This window comes from Bos indicus, chromosome 10, assembly GCF_029378745.1.
Source record: "Bos indicus isolate NIAB-ARS_2022 breed Sahiwal x Tharparkar chromosome 10, NIAB-ARS_B.indTharparkar_mat_pri_1.0, whole genome shotgun sequence".
NCBI classification, from domain to species: Eukaryota; Metazoa; Chordata; class Mammalia; order Artiodactyla; family Bovidae; genus Bos; species Bos indicus.
The window spans coordinates 67,437,179-67,456,327 of NC_091769.1; the positions used below are offsets into that span (position 1 = coordinate 67,437,179).

General features: G+C 37.3%; 1 protein-coding gene across 3 annotated transcripts in view; it reads right to left on the reverse strand.

Annotated features, from left to right (window-relative positions):
* Positions 1-19,149, reverse strand: part of DLGAP5 (DLG associated protein 5) — a 45,202-nt gene that overhangs the window by 14,854 nt on the left and 11,199 nt on the right. For 2 of the 3 annotated variants that reach the window (XM_070797631.1, XM_070797630.1), the window contains exons 4-12: positions 15,652-15,714; positions 14,242-14,326; positions 14,032-14,151; positions 13,170-13,240; positions 9,847-10,121; positions 8,990-9,114; positions 8,492-8,621; positions 6,065-6,150; positions 5,150-5,310 (exon numbers count right to left, since the gene is read on the reverse strand). In XM_070797631.1, coding sequence (XP_070653732.1) covers positions 5,150-5,310; positions 6,065-6,150; positions 8,492-8,621; positions 8,990-9,114; positions 9,847-10,121; positions 13,170-13,240; positions 14,032-14,151; positions 14,242-14,326; positions 15,652-15,714 — 1,116 coding nt within the window. The remainder of the gene's footprint in view (positions 1-5,149; positions 5,311-6,064; positions 6,151-8,491; positions 8,622-8,989; positions 9,115-9,846; positions 10,122-13,169; positions 13,241-14,031; positions 14,152-14,241; positions 14,327-15,651; positions 15,715-19,149) is intronic. The other variant, XM_019968957.2, reaches the window with a different exon arrangement.

Sequence of the window (19,149 nt, forward strand, 5' to 3'; positions counted from 1 at the left end):
AACCGAACACTTGAAACGGGCTAATTTTATGATATGTAGATTATACTTCAATACAACTCTTTAAAAAAAAAGGTCCCAACAGCCAATTTGTTGAAGAGGCTCCCAATGGCCAAAGTTGAGAAATGAGCATCAATAAAGATGATAACTATAAACAATGAAAACACATCCAGTATCTTTAAACCTATAAATTAATAACAATACTAGGAAACAAAATTAATTGATCGCCATTGCAGTATACTAGTGAACCAACTTATCAACGTGAAAATTGTCAGATATATAAAAACTGGTCACAAAGTAATGCTTTCAGTATGATTACATAAACACTATTCATAGGACTCCCCTGGCAGTCCAAAGGTTAGGACTTCGCCTTCCAATGCAGGGGGTGTGGGTTTGATCCCTGGCCTGGGAGCTTAGATCCCACATATCCCATAGCCAAAAAACCAAAACATAAAACAGAAGCAATACTGTAATAAATTCAAAAAAGACTTTAAAAATGGCCCACATTAAAAAAAAAAAAAGAACAAAACACAATTCACATCTGAGTCATATAGTTATTGAGACAATTATGTTCCTTTACTCATTTTTTTCTCTAGACTTGTGTTTTAATACTTATTATTATTTATTTATTTGGCTGCACTGCATCTCAGTTGCAGCACACAGGACCTTCACTGCAGCAAGTAGATCTTTAGCTGTGGCATGCAAACACCTAGCTGTGGCATGAGGGATGTATCTCCCCAACGAGGGACCAAACCTGGGCCCCCTGCATTGGGAGCACAGAGTCCCAGCCACTGGACCACCAGGGAAGTCCCCTTGTTTTGCTTTTTACTTGCTTAGTTGTTCATGTATGATATCTATCATTGATTCATTCTAAACTCTGCTGCTGCTGTTGCTGCTAAGTCACTTCAGTCGTGTCTGACTCTGTGCAAACCCATAGACGGCAGCCCACCAGGCTCCCCCCTCCCTGGGATTCTCCAGGCAAGAACACTGGAGTGGGTTGCCATTTCCTTCTCCAATGCATGAAAGTGAAAAGTGAAAGTGAAGTTGCTCAGTCGTGTCCAACTTTTAGCAACCCCATGGACTGCAGCCTACCAGGCTCCTCCATCCATGGGATTCTCCAGGCAAGAGTACTGGAGTGGGGTGCCATTGCTTTCTCCGAAACTCTGCACAGTAAGTATAAATCTCCTCTTGCTGCTGCTGCTAAGTTGTTTCAGTCGTGTCTGACTCTGTGCGACCCCATAGACAGCAGCTCATCAGGCTCCCTAGGCTCTGGGATTCTCCAGGCAAGAATACTGGAGTGGGTTGCCATTTCCTTCTCCAATGCATGAAAGTGAAAAGTGAAAGTGAAAGTCACTCAGTCGTGTCCGACTCTTAGCGACCCCATGGACTGCAGCCCCCCAGGCTCCTCCGTCCATGGGATTTTCCAGGCAAGAGTATTGGAGTGGGGTGCCATTGCCTTCTCCATAAATCTCCTCTTAATGCAATTTAAAAAACAAATCAAGTATTTTACTCAGTTTCACTTTCCAGAATTAGGTCTGGAGGAGCCCGAGGCCGCCTGCTCTGCTGGGAACTGCTACTTCATAAGCTTGCTGCACACATTCTTGGCTCCCCCTGGCCTCAATTCTCTTGGTCTCTTTCTGGGGATCAAACTCATCTTCTACCCCATTCTTGGTTCACTCCCTCATTTTTCTGAGATACTTTCTCATTTAGCTTCCTGAAAAAGAGTGCTTCAGAGGTAGTATCTGAGACTGTTGTGCTTGGAGAATGCCCATCCACTTGATTGGTTGGCTACAGAACTCCAGGTTGGGAAATTATTTCCCTTAGAATTTTGAGGGCATTGTTTTCCCAGTTTTAAATGTTGCAGTGGAGAAATCCAAGGCTATTCTGATCTTTGACCCTTAATATGAAACTTGTTTTCTCTCTGGAAGCTTCTAGAGTTTTCTCTTCATCACAAGAGTTATATAGTTACACTTAAAGAAGTGCGCTGGTGTGGGTCTATTCTGATTCACAGTGCTGGGCACCCAATAGGCACCTTCAATCTGGAATTCATGTCCTCCAGTTCTGAGGAAATTTTTAAACCACTTCACTGATTTCCCAGTTTTTCTGTACTCTTTTTCTAGAATCCCTATTATTTGGATACTATACCTCCTAGATTGGTCCACTTCCTCCATCCAAATACCTTTCTTATGTTTTTCTTGGCTTCTTTCTTTCAGGTTTGAGGCTTTCTTGCAATGTCTAATAGTTGTTGGCTATAGGTTCTTGAAATGGCTTTTTATATACTTATTACTAAAACATGCCCAAGAAGCTGGAAACTATCATCTCCTCCCATGCCTTTACTAATCTTCCTAGTGATTCCCTCTCTTATAGCACTTTTTACATTAGATTGGAATTCCTCTGGGGCAGAAAATGTGCCTTATTTTATCAACTCCTAGTACAATGTCTAGCACATACAGGAACTCAGTAACTGCTAGATGAACTCAACTACTAAAGAACAGATTTCATTTTCTCACATGTAGAAGCATTACAGATTATTCAACTGTTGAATATAACTCAATTTCCAACCCAAATAGAAAATACTGATTATAGGGGGAGAAGAAATCGGTCATCACATTTTGACAGCACTTTACAGTTTACAAAGGTACTAACATCTCATTTATTAGGTTGGTGCAAAAGTGTGGCTTCAGACTGTGAATTTTAAATCATTATAACTAGCTCAAACACATCTTTATTAATCAAAATAGGAACCATTACAATCAACACATTTTTGCCAACAAGAAATAAGTTTGCTTATTCCTGTAGCATAAAAATATGTGCTTTGGGATTTGATGAACCCTTGCAAAGCATTTTCTGCATTCTGATGATTGTGGAAGCATTTTCCCTGCAAAAAGTTGTCAAGATGCTTGAAGAAGTAGTAGTTGGTTGGCAAGAGGTTGGGTGAATATGCTTGTTGTTCAGTTGCTAGGTCATGTCCGACTCTTTGCATCCCCATGGACTGCAGAACACCAGGCTTCTCTGTCCTTCACCATCTCTCTGAGCTTGCTCAAACTCATGTCCATTGAGTCGGTGATGCCATCCAACCATCTCATCCTCTAGTCTCCCCTTCTCTTCCTGCCTTCAATCTTTCCCAGCATCAGGGTCTTTTCTATTAAGTCGGCTCTTTGGCCACCACAAGGTGGCCAAAGTATTGGAGTTTCAGCTTCAGCATCAGTCCTTCCAATGAATATTCAGTGTTGATTTCCTTTAGAATTGACTGGTTTGATCTTCTTGCTGTTCGAGGGACTCTCAAAAGTCTTCTCTAGTACCACAGTTTGAAATTCTTCAACATTCAGCCTTCTTTATGGTTCAACTCTCACACCCGTAGATGACTACTGAAGTCAGGCAAATATGGTGGATGAGGCAAAATTCCATAGCCCAATTTGTTCAACTTCTAAAGCACTGGTTGTGCAATGTATGGTCGGGCATTGTTGTGGAGAAGAACTGGGCCCTTTCTGTTGACCAATGACAGCTGCAGGCATTGCCGTTTTTGGTGCATCTCATCAATTTGCTGAGCATACTTCTCAGATGTAATGGTTTCGCCAGGATTCAGAAAGCTGTAGTGGATCAGACCAGCAGCAGACCACCAAACAGTGACCATGTGCGAGTCTGGCTTTGGGAAGTGCTTTGCAACTTCTTGTTCCAACCACTGAGCCGGTCATCACCAGTTGTATAAAATCCACTTTTGGTTGCATGTCACAGTCTGGTTGAGAAATGGTTCATCATTGCATAGAATTCTAAGAGAAGACAACACTTAAAAACGATGATATTTTTGATTTGTGGTCAGCTATTGAGGCACCCACTTATTGAGCTTTTTCACCTTTCCAATGTGCTTCAAACAGCCATAGAACGGTCATCACTGAGTTCTTCAGCAACTTCTCCTGTAGTTTTAAGAGAATCAGCTTTGATGATTGCTCTCATTTGGTTCTTGTCAACTTCTAACGGCTGGCCACTGTGCTCCTCATCTTCAAGGCTCTGTCTCCTTTGCAAAACTTCTTGAACCACCACTGCACTATACATTCATTAGCAGTTCCTGGGGCCAAATGCATTGTTGATGTTGCGAGTTGTGTCCACTGTTTTACGACCCATTTTGAATTTGAATAAAAAAGAAATCGCTCAAATTCGCCTTTTGTCAAACATCATCTCCATAGTCCAGAATAAATATAAAATAAACAGCAAGTAATAAGTCAGCAAAAAACATAAAGTGAGAAATGTGCATTAAAAATGATGTCTAACTTAACCATATTTATTAAGAATGTATTCCGATATCAAACAGCAAATTTCAACAACGGAAAAACCACAATTATGTTTGCACCAACCCAATAATATTACAGGTACATAAGAAGCTACTTTTCTTTTTTCTTAACTTTATTTATTTTTGGCTGTGCTGGATCCTCATTGCCACACAGGTTTTTCTCTAGTTGTGGCAAGCAGAGGCTACTCTCCAGTTGTGGTGTGCAGGCTTCTCATTGCAGTGGCTTCTCTTGTTGAGGTTCATGGGCTCTAAGGCAGAAGGGCTTCAGAAGTTTGGGCACGTAGTTGGGGCTCCCAGGCTCTAGGGCACAGGCTCAATAGTTGTGGCACATGGGCTTAGTTGCTCCAAGGCATGTGGGATCTTCCCAGATCAAGGACTGAATCCATGTCTCCTGCACTGGCAGGTGGATACTTAACCACTGAGCAACCAAGTTAGTCCCAGAAGCTACTACCAACCCTTTTATATTACTGTTAAGGGCTTCTCCAGTGGCTCAGTTGTAAAAAATCTGCCTGCAATGCAGGAGCTGTAGGAGACTTGGGTTTGATTCTTGGGTCAAGAAGATCCTCGAGAGGAGGAAATGGCAACCCACTGCAGTATTCTTGCCTGGGAAATACCACGGACAGAGGAGCCTGGCAGGCCGCAGTCCATGGGGTTGCAAAGAGTCAGACACTACTTACCAACTGAGAACATATTACAGTTAACTCATTAAAAAAAAAAAGACTCAAAGTTAATATATTCAAAATATTTGACCACATACCTGAAAACTAACCATATCCCAAATCCACCAACTGAGCACATATTACGGTTAACTCATTAAAAAAAAAAGACTCAAAGTTAATATATTCAAAATATTTGACCACATACCTGAAAACTAACCATATCCCAAAATCCATCCAGATCTGTACAGGTAGTCTCCTTTTCACCTCGTTTATATTCACAATTGTCCACCAGTCCTTCAAACTGTTTAAACCTTTCTTTCATAAGGAGTCTTGTTTGACCAACTGCTGTGCGAATAAGATCTTTAGCTAGAGGAAATACAAGGTTTTTAAAAGTTGAAGGATGAAACAAGATCTTTATTTCAATCCAATCAGCTGATAAGATGACCTCATTCTAAATATCCTAGTTATAGAATCAAATTCTTACTTTATAGCAAAACAAAAAATATCTACTACAAAACTTTGTCATACAAATATAGAGCATTTACTATCTGTTTCAAATCCTGCTAAAAATTAGCAACATACATTCTCATACTCAACACCTACACAGCAAAGCATTCTACCTCTCCTTGTATTTTATAAGAATTAAACCTTAAACAACTTACTGTACATCAATATCTAAGGACTTTGAGCTGGCAGCACACAAATGACTTTTTTTTCTAAACAGCTTTCCTGAATAGGCAAGATTATGGAATTTTCACAAAATTTGACCCATATTGATTTAAGTAATCTTCATTCAGAAAATATTTTTGTATAATTAAGCAATATCAGACATAGTTGTCATTCATGGAATCATAGTAAAAAAATTTTAATAATAAAATTGGCAAATGTCTAACTCTCAGGAATGATAGTCAATATTCTAACTACTTACATCTTTTAAGTTAGGTACCATTTTAGCACAGAGATATTAGTGAACATACATGTCATATGGAAAATTCTTGCTATTTTGAATAACAATGAAACTATAAAGTTGGACAACACTAGATTTTTATGTTTCAGGTAAATGCAACCATATTAAAATAAACAAAGCAAAGACATTAAAAAAATATAAGTGTTCCCTCACCATCATCTGGAATGTCCAAGTCAAGTTTCCTGTCCCACTCAAGGCAGTGTGAAGTTAACTTCTCAGTTTCTGACCGGAGAATATTTCTACAATGATGATACACATTAGCACTATGACACTTACACAACAGTGATTTCCCAGAGCTGATGCTTAGTTGTTTTATGAACTGAGATATATCAAAATCCATGAATATATATTGATATTCCATGTCCATCCTTATACACCTAAAACTTAAGTGGATGGTTAATGCTAAGAGCCCATTTTTCAAGCTAATATTTCCAGTTATTTCTGTTCTTATTTTTCAACCCCTGAGCAGAAAGAATCAGACATTCCTTAGTTCTGCTCTTGGTTATTTTCCATGGAACTATGATGAACCCAATTGCCAAGAGTGAGTCAGATGAAGCTAAAAACTGTAAGTCCCAAATTACAGTGATAAAGGCTTACAGATTCTCCTTGGCTTTGCTTATCGAAAGACAGTGACATTCTCAAGTGGGGTCAATTTTTCCTACCAGGCAGCATTTGGCACTCTCTAGAATAATTTTTGGTTATCATGAAATAGAGGAGTGCTGCTGGCCAGGGATGCTACAAAACAACCTATAATGCAGAAGACCCCACAACAGAAATTATGCAGCCTAAAATGTCAATAGCGCCAAGGTTAAGAAACCCTGGGGTCACACAGTCGGACACGACTGAAGCGACTTAGCAGCAGCAGCAGCAGCAGTATGTTTCTTTACAAAAACATCTGAGCAGGAAAACTGAGGATAGTTTTTCTTAGAAGACAAATTTAGCTGTTTAAATCAATGGCAACAGAGAACAGCTTAATAAATGAGAAAGGAGACTCGACTTAGATCTGACATTATTTAATTGGGTAAATTGCTTATCATCTCAATGTCTCAGCTGAACAATATAGTAAACTAGTTAACCTCTAAAAGATCTTACAATACCAAAACATTATACTCTAAAAACAACTGAAGTGGTTCCCAAACATATAAAAAGATACTCATTCATGAGAGGAGGAATGAATATTAACAAGAGTAAAGGGAATTGCCTGGCATCTCAGTGCTCAAGACTCTGATGGTTTGATCCCTGGTCAGGGAACTAAGATCTCATGCCAAAAAAAGGAAAAATAAATAAAAAATAAATAAAACTAGAGTAAGGTAATATTTTTATTTAGTTGATTGGTAAAGTTCAAAAATTGTTAATATTGTACTGGAAATGGTATGGGAATTTTCTTGCTATATTCATTCAAAAATTGTAAGATACAATAATTTTCTGTATGATGTAGAATATAAAGGCCTTTCTCAAAATGCACGCCTCTGATATGTTTCCACGGCATTTGGTGACATGTTGAAGTTCCCCAAACAGGAACTTAATTTTCAATTCAGAGTTAGAGAAACATAATCCTATCTCATAAGTTGACGGGCCACTGAGCCTCCTATTCTTTTTTTTAAAATAAACTTTAATTTGATTCTTTAGAGGGTGAGGAGGTATGAGAAAATAGGAACTCCCATACCACGCTGGAGGGGATGCAAACTGAGGTCCTCATATATTTGCACATGAGAGAACTGAAATATATATAAGGTTGTTCTCTGCAACCTTGATTATAATAGTACTAGATTGAACCCAATGTAAATAATCAGCAACAGGGACTTATTCAGTAAATTGTGGTATATCCATATTATTGGATACTGTGCGGCCTTTGGAGAAGGCAATGGCACCCCACTCCAGTACTCTTGCCTGGAAAATCCCATGGATGGAGGAGCCTGGTGGGCCACAGTCCATGGGGTCGCTAAGAGTCGGACACAACGAACGACTTCACTTTCACTTTTCACTTTCATGCATTGGAGAAGGAAATGGCAACCCACTCCAGTGTTCTTGCCTGGAGAATCCCAGGGAGCCTGGTGGGCTGCCATCTAAGGGGTCACACAGAGACACCACTGAGGCGACTTAGCAGCAGCAGCAGCAGTGCGGCCTTTAGAAAACACATACTCAAAATAACATAAGAAAGCTCTTTAAGTACTAAAATGGAATGTCTGTTACAGTTAACATTACATGAAACAAAACAGCATGCTATTGTTTATATTAAAAAAAAAGAAAAAATATGTTTGTTATTCTACATATGCATTATCTAACTCTGGAAGTATTCACAAGAAATGAATAACACTTGCCTCTGTGGAAGGTTTGAACTATCCCCTCTATGAGACAGATTTGGGAAAAAGACTCCTCACTTGTATCTTTTACTACCTTTTGAATTGGGAACTAGTTAGTGAAAAAAAAAAAAATTTAAATTTAAAAGATAAATGAAAATCACCGGAATTCAGTTTCCCCCAATTCATCTATTACATTCAGGCTAAAAATAGTTTAATCTTGGTTTTAATTGTCTACACATGAATACAAAATTCTTATACTAGGAACAAATGGACAAACCTGAAATACGGCACATCATGTTGTGGCTGAGAAAGCTGATCTTCATTTACTTCAAGTGATGGGACTTCTTCCTTTCCTGAAAGGCCATATGAATTTTCATTAGTAGTTTCATTTTTATTTGAGACATGTTCTATAAAGAAAACATTACATATAAATTTCAAAGCAGCCACTCACAAAATGATGTTCCCCACAAGACAAATCTGTTTAAATTTTCCAATTATTCCAATGTGAATTTTCAAATTTTATCTCTGACTTAAAGATTCCATTCACCACGTATCTCTAAAGTGCCTCCCAATATTCATCTCTTCAAAGTTACATTTATTTCTCAGTCTATACTCCTCATTCCAACTCTTTCTCTCTCCAGATATCTTTCCCCATGTCTTCACATCTTTCCTGACCCTGAGATCACATTCCTGGGCTATATGTTGAAAAGGGCCTAATAAACCTGATAAATCACAATTCAGAAAAGCAAGTAAAAAATTAATTAAAATTTAATACCTTTATTCCAAACTGTTAAAGAACCCAAAGGACACTGTGATTTACTTGAATCTTGAGGTACTGTTTTGGCAGAGAAAGTTTTACATTTTTGTGCCAAGATTTCTTTTGTTGCTTCAGTCTTATCACTAAAAACAATAGTAAATATATACTTCTTAAAACATAAGCATCATATGAAGGATTTCAAAATGATGTTGCTTTTAAAAAATCTGGGATTAAATAGAAATATGTTTCTAATTTTTTTAAATGTGTCTTTTCTGGACATATTTAAACACCTATAGTGGGAATGTCTGTCTTTACTACTTACGAGATCCAAAGATTATAAAGATCTCTTCATGGAACATAAGCACTCTATAGTCTTGCATGCTGCTGAGCAGTTTCTAGTAAATTTGCTACCAGCCAGTCTTTGCAAAACAACCATGCTGTTTCTATTAAAGATTCCAACTGATTTTCCCTCACTTTGCAAGTTAATTATTTTTGTCTTTAGAAGTAATTTTTCTAAAGTAACACTTAGCAAAAAGACAAAAAACCCCACCATTTCTGAGCTACAGTATTACAGTTTCTTTCTTCTAAAAATTTATTTCTAAGTCTTTATAAAAAGATCACCTATTAAAAGCAAAAAAACGCCACAAAGAGTACCATGAAAATACAGATAAAAACAATGTATAGGAAATAGTAAAACTGTCTAGTACATTACTGTACCCTTCTGAAGAATTTTTTTAAAAGACCAAACTTTCATGATTTATAATTAACATAATTTACTAACTAAACATTAACCTTTAAAAAGCACATGCCAAATCTAAGAAAGGTGATTGTTAACCATCTTAGCAAAGAATTCATTATTAACTTTAAATACTTACACTTCTGTGTTTAACGGGGTCCAGGTATAACTGGGTGTCAAGAAAGCATTGGCACTTCTGGGAGTCATAGGTGTTACTTGATAGGTCTTCAGACCATCTAATGGCTGAAATATAAAATCTTTGGGTGCAAAGGAATTTTTCCCTTTCATTTTTGCACTGTTTGTCTTAGATACATTTTCCATTTTTGATAAGACTCCATCTGGATTCATTCCATTTGTGGCACTGGTTTGTGAATCCAAAGTATTTTCTTCATTATCAACTTTAAAAGAAATGACCTGGATGGAAGGAAACAGAAAAGAGTGAGAACTTCTCTCCTGGGGATATAGTCAAGCCAATTTTTACAGGTCTGAAAATACTAGACTTGAGATATGTGTCCCATGAATATAATTTAAGAAAGAAAAATAAATACAGTTAAATGTAAATATGAAATCAGTAGACCAGCTAACTAAACCATTGTTAGGATCCAGAGAGAGAGAACCAATCCTCATTAAAAAGAGTAAATAATAGGTTTTAGGTATTACGGCAAATTAAGATATATGAAAATTAAGGTGGAAAAATTACCCAACTGACAAATACCCATTTTTTAATTTAAATTATGTGGATAATTACAATGATTTGAGAATCAGAAATCCAGTGTTTATTGGAAGACTATTATTGTCAAGTAACAAATCCTCTTTTACAATAACCTTGATTATAAATAAACTTATCCTATGAGAAAAATCGCAGCATCATCTTTCAGGATTTGAAATAGCTCCACTGGAATTCCATCACCTCCACTAGCTTTGTTCGTAGTGATGCTTTCTAAGGCCCACTGGACTTCACATTCCCGGATGTCTGGCTCTAGGTCAGTGATCACACCATCGTGATTATCTGGATCATGAAGATCTTTTTTGTACAGTTCTTCTATGTATTCTTGCCACCTCTTCTTAATATCTTCTGCTTCTGTTAGGTCCATACCATTTCTGTCCTTTATTGAGCCCATCTTTGCATGAAATGTTCCCTTGGTATCTCTAATTTTCTTGAAGAGATCTCTAGTCTTTCCCATTCTGTTGTTTTCCTCTATTTCTTTGCATTGATCGCTGAGGAAGGCTTTCTTATCTCTTCTTGCTATTCTTTGGAACTCTGCATTCAGATGTTTATATTTTTCCTTTTCTCCTTTGCTTTTCGCTTCTCTTCTTTTCACAGCTCTTTGTAAGGCCTCCCCAGACAGCCATTTTGCTTTTCTGCATTTCTTTTCCATGGGGATGGTCTGGATCCCTGTCTCCTGTACAATGTCACGAACCTCATTCCATAGTTCATCAAGCACTCTATCAGATCTGTATCTTGTCACCCTGCTTATTTAACTTCTATGCAGAGTACATCGTGAGAAACGCTGGACTGGAAGAAACACAAACTGGAATCAAGATTGCCGGGAGAAATATCAATAACCTCAGATATGCTGATGATACCACCCTTATGGCAGAAAGTGAAGAGGAACTCAAAAGCCTCTTGATGAAAGTGAAAGTGGAGGGTGAAAAAGTTAGCTTAAAGCTCCACATTAAGAAAACTAAGATCATGGCATCCAGTCCCATCACTTCATGGGAAATAGATGGGGAAACAGTGGAAACAGTGTCAGACTTTATTTTTGGGGGCTCCAAAATCACTGCAGATGGTGATTTCAGCCATGAAATTCAAAGACGCTTACTCCTTGGAAGGAAAGTTATGACCAACCTAGATAGCATATTCAAAAGCAGAGACATTACTTTGCCAACAAAGGTCCGTCTAGTCAAGGCTATGGTTTTTCCTGTCGTCATGTATGGATGTGAGAGTTGGACTGTGAAGAAGGCTGAGCGCCGAAGAATTGATGCTTTTGAACTGTGGTGTTGGAGAAGACTCTTGAGAGTCCCTTGGCCTGCAAGGAGATCCAACCAGTCCATTCTGAAGGAGATCAGCCTTCAGATTTCTTTGGAGGGAATGATGCTGAAGCTGAAACTCCAGTACTTTGGCCACTTCATGCAAAGAGCTGACTCATTGGAAAAGATTCTGATGCTGGGAGGGATTGGGGGCAGGAGGAGAAGGGGACGCCAGAGGATGAGATGGCTGGATGGCATCACTGACTCGATGGACGTGAGTCTCAGTGAACTCCGGGAGTTGGTGATGGACAGAGAGGCCTGGTGTGCTGCAATTCATGGGGTCGCAAAGAGTTGGATACGACTGAGCAACTCAACTGAACTGATGAGAAAAATATTTTTCAGTGTGACACAGTGAGATTAACCAAATATAATGTGAAGCTTATTTTGTCAATTTAATTATTTGGTTTTTTGTTAAAAAAAAAAAAAAAAACTGATACTAGTTTTAGGCATGCAACATAATGATTTGACATTTGTATGTATTGCAAAGTGATCTACGTAATAAGCCTATGAACATCTGTCACCATAGTTACAATTTCTTTTCTTATGATGAGAATCTTATGACCTATATCCTCTTAGCAACTTTCAAATATACAACACAGTATTATTAACCACAGTCACCATGTTGCTTATTACATCCCCAGACCATACTTACTTTGTAACTGGAAGTTTGTAACTTTTGACAACCTTTACACATTTCACTCACCCATACAAGCAAAATTTTTAGAGGATTTTACATTTCTGATTTTTAATTTTCAGTTAAAAATCTAGCCACATTTCTTTTTTTTTTTTTAATTTTTAACTGGAGTATAATTACTTTACAATGTTGTATTAGTTTCTGCTGTACAACATAGCCACATTTCTTTACTTCGGTATAACTTTCTTTTTTAAGGTTAAGGAACCATAGCACTGATTATAAACCAAGGCACTGGGGCCTCAAAATGGTGACTCTTTTCTATAGACCCTATAAGGTACTACACTAGACACTGTCAGAAACATTAGAGTACTTAGTTCTTAAAACTACTCTTATGTAGGTATTATGTGTTGGAGATGGGAAAACAAATTCATAACTTGCCCAAGGTTATATAGCTAATAGGACAATATTCAGACTCAGGCCTAACTGAATTCAGAGTCAATACAGTTCACCCAACTCCATCCTCTCTTAGACATGAAGGTTTCTGTCAGCTGTGTTTCTATCACTTTTCTCTATTTCCTGTTAACCAAATTATGCTTTCTCTAACTATAAAACTCTGAGGATAAGACACCTGAAAAACAACAAGTAAAGCCTCCTGATGCTTCTTTATGGTTCAGGAGGTTTTAAGACACATGGCGAGTCAACTTCTTGAAGCAGTTCTATATGCTTAATTTCCATTTTATGAAAGTAGCAATGAGATTTTCAAAGTATCTAGAGATAAACAGATGTTTATACTCTACCTTGTCAGGTTTTGTTCCTATCTTTTTGGCAGGTTTTCCTTGATTTGGTGCTTTTCTGTCTGCTTCATTATCTAAAATAAAAGTGAAATAAGACACCCATTTTGACTAGATAAAAAAATGCTGCATTAAAAGTACAAGTCAAAAAAAAAAAGTACTAGGTAATTTGGGAAAGGAAAAAAGGCTTAATAGAAATGTACAGTTTAAGGGACATTATGATTAAAAATCATATTAGAAAATAGGATAAAAACAGATGAAATTTCCTGTTTCACGTATAGGCCATCTGTTTTCAAAACAAAACAAAAGAAAACAAAAGGTGTTAAGGTATTTTACCTTTTGCCTCTAAATATAAAATACATATTTACTATAGAAAATTAGAAAAAATTATAAAAAGCACAAAACCAAAAATTTTTCTAAAGTTTACATTACTTCAGTGGTAATCACTGTTGACACTTCAGAATATGTTTTTCCAAAGTTCACATTCACATACATATTTCATTATAGAATTTCAATCATACTGTTCAGGGTTTTACCTGTTTCTCTTCGCCCACTTAATATCATTAACCATGTCATTAAGTGTTTTTTCACACCTTGTTCTTAAATAATTACACTTCAATCCACCAAATGGATGGACTGTAATTTATTGGGGCTATTAATTTTTCACTTTGAAAAATTTCAACATTTGAGCATCCACTGTGTGCTGACAGGATATCGGGGCACAAAACCTGTCTTCAAGAGTTAGAATCTCCCATTTCCTTCTGTCCTATTCAAAGAAGTATATAATGATCTTAAAAACTGAACACAAAAACCCTCAAGGATCACAACATAATCCTAGTTCAGTCACTGATCAAGAAATTGTTCTTACCATTAACAGCCCTTGACTCTGGCTTTCTTGCTGCTGTAGACGGGATTTCTTTGACAATCTGCTTTGCTGCTTGAGTAGATGATCGAGTCATTCTCACCGGCAGCATTACAGGTTGTACAGCTGCGGGAAAAAAAATAAAACCGAACGCTTTTGGTGGTTTTAAATTATTGTGGCAATATCAGAACTTACAAAAATTGCTAATACTTCTACCTTTTTTCTCTTTGTCCAACACTTTCTTCTCAGAAGTCTGTCTTTGACCAGGTCGGATTGCTCGAACATCAATCCCATTACCACTCTATTTAAAAGATAAGGTATAAATTAGGTGATTTAACTGCATAATGAACCAAACCACCACATTTTTAAGGTGTAAACTGACATTTGAAATCTGATACTGTAAACGAACCAGCAAAAAATCCACTACCCTAAATGAGATGAAGAAACAAGTTTTCCATTACATAAATTTCCTAACAAACTTTTTCAGAATCCCAGAATTTAGAAAAACCATTAAAAAAATAACTGACTATAATCTTCTGAGACTCCTTAAACACAACAGGTATCTTTTTATCTAGAAAATTCCTCCCCTGGAAGACAGCTCTTCCCCACAACTCACTCATCTACTTCTTGAAAGACTGCATTTAAACTGCCACCAACTCAGTGAGGCATGATCAAAATTCTCCCCTACAGCTACTCCAAAACTCTCCATCTCCATTCTTTCTTTCATCTCCCCCATACTTTTGACCATCTGACACACTACATGGTTCTTTTTTTTTTTTTTAACACTATCTCTTATGTAGAGTCCTTGAAAACAGGAAATTTTGTTTGTTTTCTTCACTATTATATCCTAGAGCCTAGAGGAATGTGACAGTCACTCAAATTCAGTTAACTACAGCTTCCTCACCTGACAAAGAAGCACACTACTTTTCTCCCTGACCACTTGACTTTAGTAATCCTCCTAGTAACTTTATCCATAGCAGTGTTTTGAAGACCCTTAAAAAATTTATAAAACTCACCCTATGTGCTTTATCGGAGAAGGCAATGGCACCCCACTCCAGTACTTTTGCCTAGAAAATACCATGGAAGGAGGAGCCTGGTAGGCTGCAGTCCATGGGGTCGCTAGAGTCGGACACGACTGAGTGACTTCACTTTCACTTTTCACTTTCATGCATTGGAGAAGGAAATGGCAACCCACTCCAGTGTTCTTGCCTGGAGAATCCCAGGGACGGGGGAGCCTGGTGGGCTGCCGTCTATGGGGTCGCACAGAGTTGGACACGACTGAAGTGACTTAGCATAGCATAGCATGTGCTTTATATTTCTATTTGTGCTTTACGGTGACATGGGATACATAATAAAAGCCCAGTAAATAAAAAAGAATGTGTCAGAGTTTAGTATAGATCTCATAAAGGACATCTGTGCAAAATATTTTAAGCGACTGTTTCCTTGGCATATAGCCAAATCTGCTATGTCATCATATAGTAGCATCTATTTTGGTATTATTAACTCTGGTAAAATAATCATTATTGCTTAAAGCTGATATTAAATTAAAAATAAATTTACTTACTCAGAAAAAAAAGTACAGTTTGTCATTTTAGTAACAGTGACCTACTAAACTACCAACTATACCTTAGTCAGCTCCATTTGGTTTCTGGCCTTTGACCTTGTAATCCGTACAGAAGATGGAACATCCTTAAAATAGTCAAAAGAAGATAAAGTTTAAAAAATATATTAAATAAAGTGCAAAATTTATTTCCATGTCTCATGAAATAAAGCTCCCGTTTTATATATTTATTTTTGAGCGGCTGCACAGCATGCCATGTGGGATCTTAGTTCCCTGACCAGGGGTCAAACCCTCACCTCCTGAATTGGAAGATCGGAGTCTTAATCCCTGGACTGCCAGGGAAGTCCAAAGTTCTCATTTTAAAGTTATAAATAAAAAATATTTATATTTTAAATTTATATTTTTATATTAATCATTTACAGCTAAAAGATACTTGCTAACTTACTGTTTTGTTTTAACTTTTGTGGGGTTTTTTGGCCATGCTGCACAGCTTGCAGGAACTTAGCTCCCTGAAAAGAGATTGTATTTCACCAGCTCCAGCAGTGAAAGCACTGAGTTCTAACCACTGGACTGCCAGGGAACTCCCTAAATTACTGTTTTTTTTTCTGGTTCTGGTTTGATTTAAAATATGTTTAATTTAATAGCTTCAAAACTTACTCATATTTTTCAATGAGGAAAGAGAAGAAATTTCAAAGCATATTTTCCAAGTTATTAGGATCCTCATTAGTATGATTAGCTGGACATATTTGGAATGGGGTAGATGAACAAACTGGGAAGACTCCCTGGAGTAGGAAATGGCAACCTGCTCCAGTGTTCTTGTCTGGAAAATTCCATGGACAGAGGAGCCTGGAGGACGACAATCCATGGGGTCATAAAGAGTCGCACACAGCTGAGCGACTGAGCACACAGATGAATAAACTTGAGTATTAGGATCTTTTTTTTTCTGTTTATGAAAAGATACTGTACAGCTTACTTCCCTAGCTTTGACAATTTGCCTTCAAATCTCATGATTACACAGCTGTTCATTGTCAGTAAGAAAATGGAGACCTGATCAAAAAGTGTGGGAAAAATTGAGGAGAAAGGCTGATTAAAAAATTATAAGGTATTTATCAACTCTATAAAATTTCTTAAGAAGCATAATCAGACTTCTCTAGATGAGAAGTCATTTTTCTTCTCCAAATCTCAATGAAAACCTAGTGCTAAAGAAATTAGGCTTTTCTTAACAGTACTTAAAGGGATTAAAATTCAGCAATGGCTATTGCCTGAACAAAATGAAGAACAATTATTGACTCCTCACTGAATCATACTATTTAACACAATATTTCTTATCATATTTTAAAAGTTGTTTACGGTGTAGACCAATGAATGGCATCCTATATATTCTTGAAAAGACAGCTTGAATCTAATCCCTTCCAAGATGTCCTCTCTGATGTTCCTCCAATGCAAACAGTCTCTCCTTCCTCTAATATATAGAACATATTTATCTATATCTTTCCACTTGCACTACATTCTATTAATTTTGGTCTCTTCTACATTATCCTAAGATCATACAGAGTAAATAATCAAAGATCTGTCAAATGAATTATTGAGATTCATGAGGCCTAAAAAAGCAGCAGTATCTTGGGGCTTTATATTGTTCAATTCTTACTTAAATCAGGAATGAGTATATAGTCAATGAGTTTATTTATATGTATCTTTAAATTGCAAACCACCAACGACTACCTAATCTACAGTCCAACTGATCTGTTCAAATTTCATCTTTTTTTGTTTAAGTTTTAAATTTACTTTTTAATTGGAGGAAAAATTGCTTTCAAATGTTGTTGGTTTCTGCCATACAACAACCCTAATTATATATACACATATATATATATCTCCTCTCCCTCGTGAGCCTCCCTTCTCTGCCCCCATGCCACTCCCTCTAGGTCATCACAGCACGCCTGGCTGGGCTCCCTGGGTTATACAGCAACTCCCCACCAGCTATCTGTTTCACACGTGACAGTGTATATATGTCAATGCTACTTTCTCAATTCATCCCAGCCTCTCCTTCCCCTGCTGCGTCCACAAGTCTGTTCTCTACATCTGTGTCTCCAATTCTGCCCAGCAAACAGGTTCATCAGTACCATTTTTCTAGATTCCATATAAATGCATTAATATATGTTTTCTCTTTCTGACTTACTTCATTCTGTATAACAGGCTCTTGTTACCTCACTACCACTGACTCAAATCTACCCCTTTTTATGGCTGAGTAATATTTCATTGTATATACATGTACCACATTTTCTTTATCTGTCAATGGACATCTAAGTTGCGTCGTGCCTATTGTAAATAGTGCTGCAATGAACACTGGGGTATATGTCAAACTTCATCCTTGACTTACTCATTATTCTCTTTACATCACCCCTCCCTTTAGCATTTATTCTCTTGCCATTTGATCAGTCCTTTTCAACCTATCGCTGCCCACTTGAACCTGTTCTCTAGACCTCACTCAGATAATTGTACATATTCTTACTGGAGTGGTTTCATTTAGTCCTACAACTTAAACTCCTAATATCACATCCTAAATCCACATCTTAGTATGAATCTCTAGCCTGATTTCCAAATAGGATTTTTTTGAAAGGTTATTAATATTCACCCACTTACGCTTATTCCTTTTCCTGCCTTCCTCATCTCTATTAGCAGTAGCAAAGTTTGTAATATTATGTTTTCCCATACATTCTTTCTTTAAAATTTATTTTTAATCGGAAGGTAACTGCTTTACATTGCTGTGTTGGTTTCTGCCATACAACATGAATCAGCTATATGTATATGCATATCCCCTTCCTCTTAAGCCTCCCTCCCACCCCACTCTCCCGTCCAGCCCCTAGTTTTCACCAAGCACCAGGCTGGCTCCCTGTGTTACACAGCAACCTCCTACTAGCTATCTATTTCACACATGGTAATGTATATATTGCAATGCTCCTCTCTCAATTCATCCCCCCTTTTCCCCTGCTGTATCCACAGTCTGTTCTCTGCATCTGCATCTCTATTCCTGCCCTGAAAATAGGTTCATCCGTATTATTTTTCTAGCAATCCCCTTAATGGGCATATACCCTGAGAAAACTATAATTCAGAAAGACACATGTACCCCAGTATTCACTGAAGCACTTAATTACAACAGCCAGGACATGAAAGCAACCTAGATGTCCATTGACAATGAATGGATTAAGAAGTTATGGTACCTACATACAATGAAATATTACTCAATCATAAAATAAACAGGAATTTGAGTTAGTTGAACTGAGGTGGACAAACCTAGAGCCTTTTATAAAACTTGTATTATTGCTCAAACTATTATCTTCAGAACAGTCATCTTTAACTCTTCAACTTCCTTTACCCCTCACTACTTACTTGAGGTCACCAGTCCTGTCAAATTTATCTCTTAAGATGTCTTACATGACACCTGTTAGAAAGGCCATTATCAAAAAGACAAGAAATAATAAGCGTTGGTGAGGATATGGAGAAAAGGGAGCCCTACTACACTGTTGTTAATGTAAATTGGTGCAGCCTGTATGGAAAACAGTATG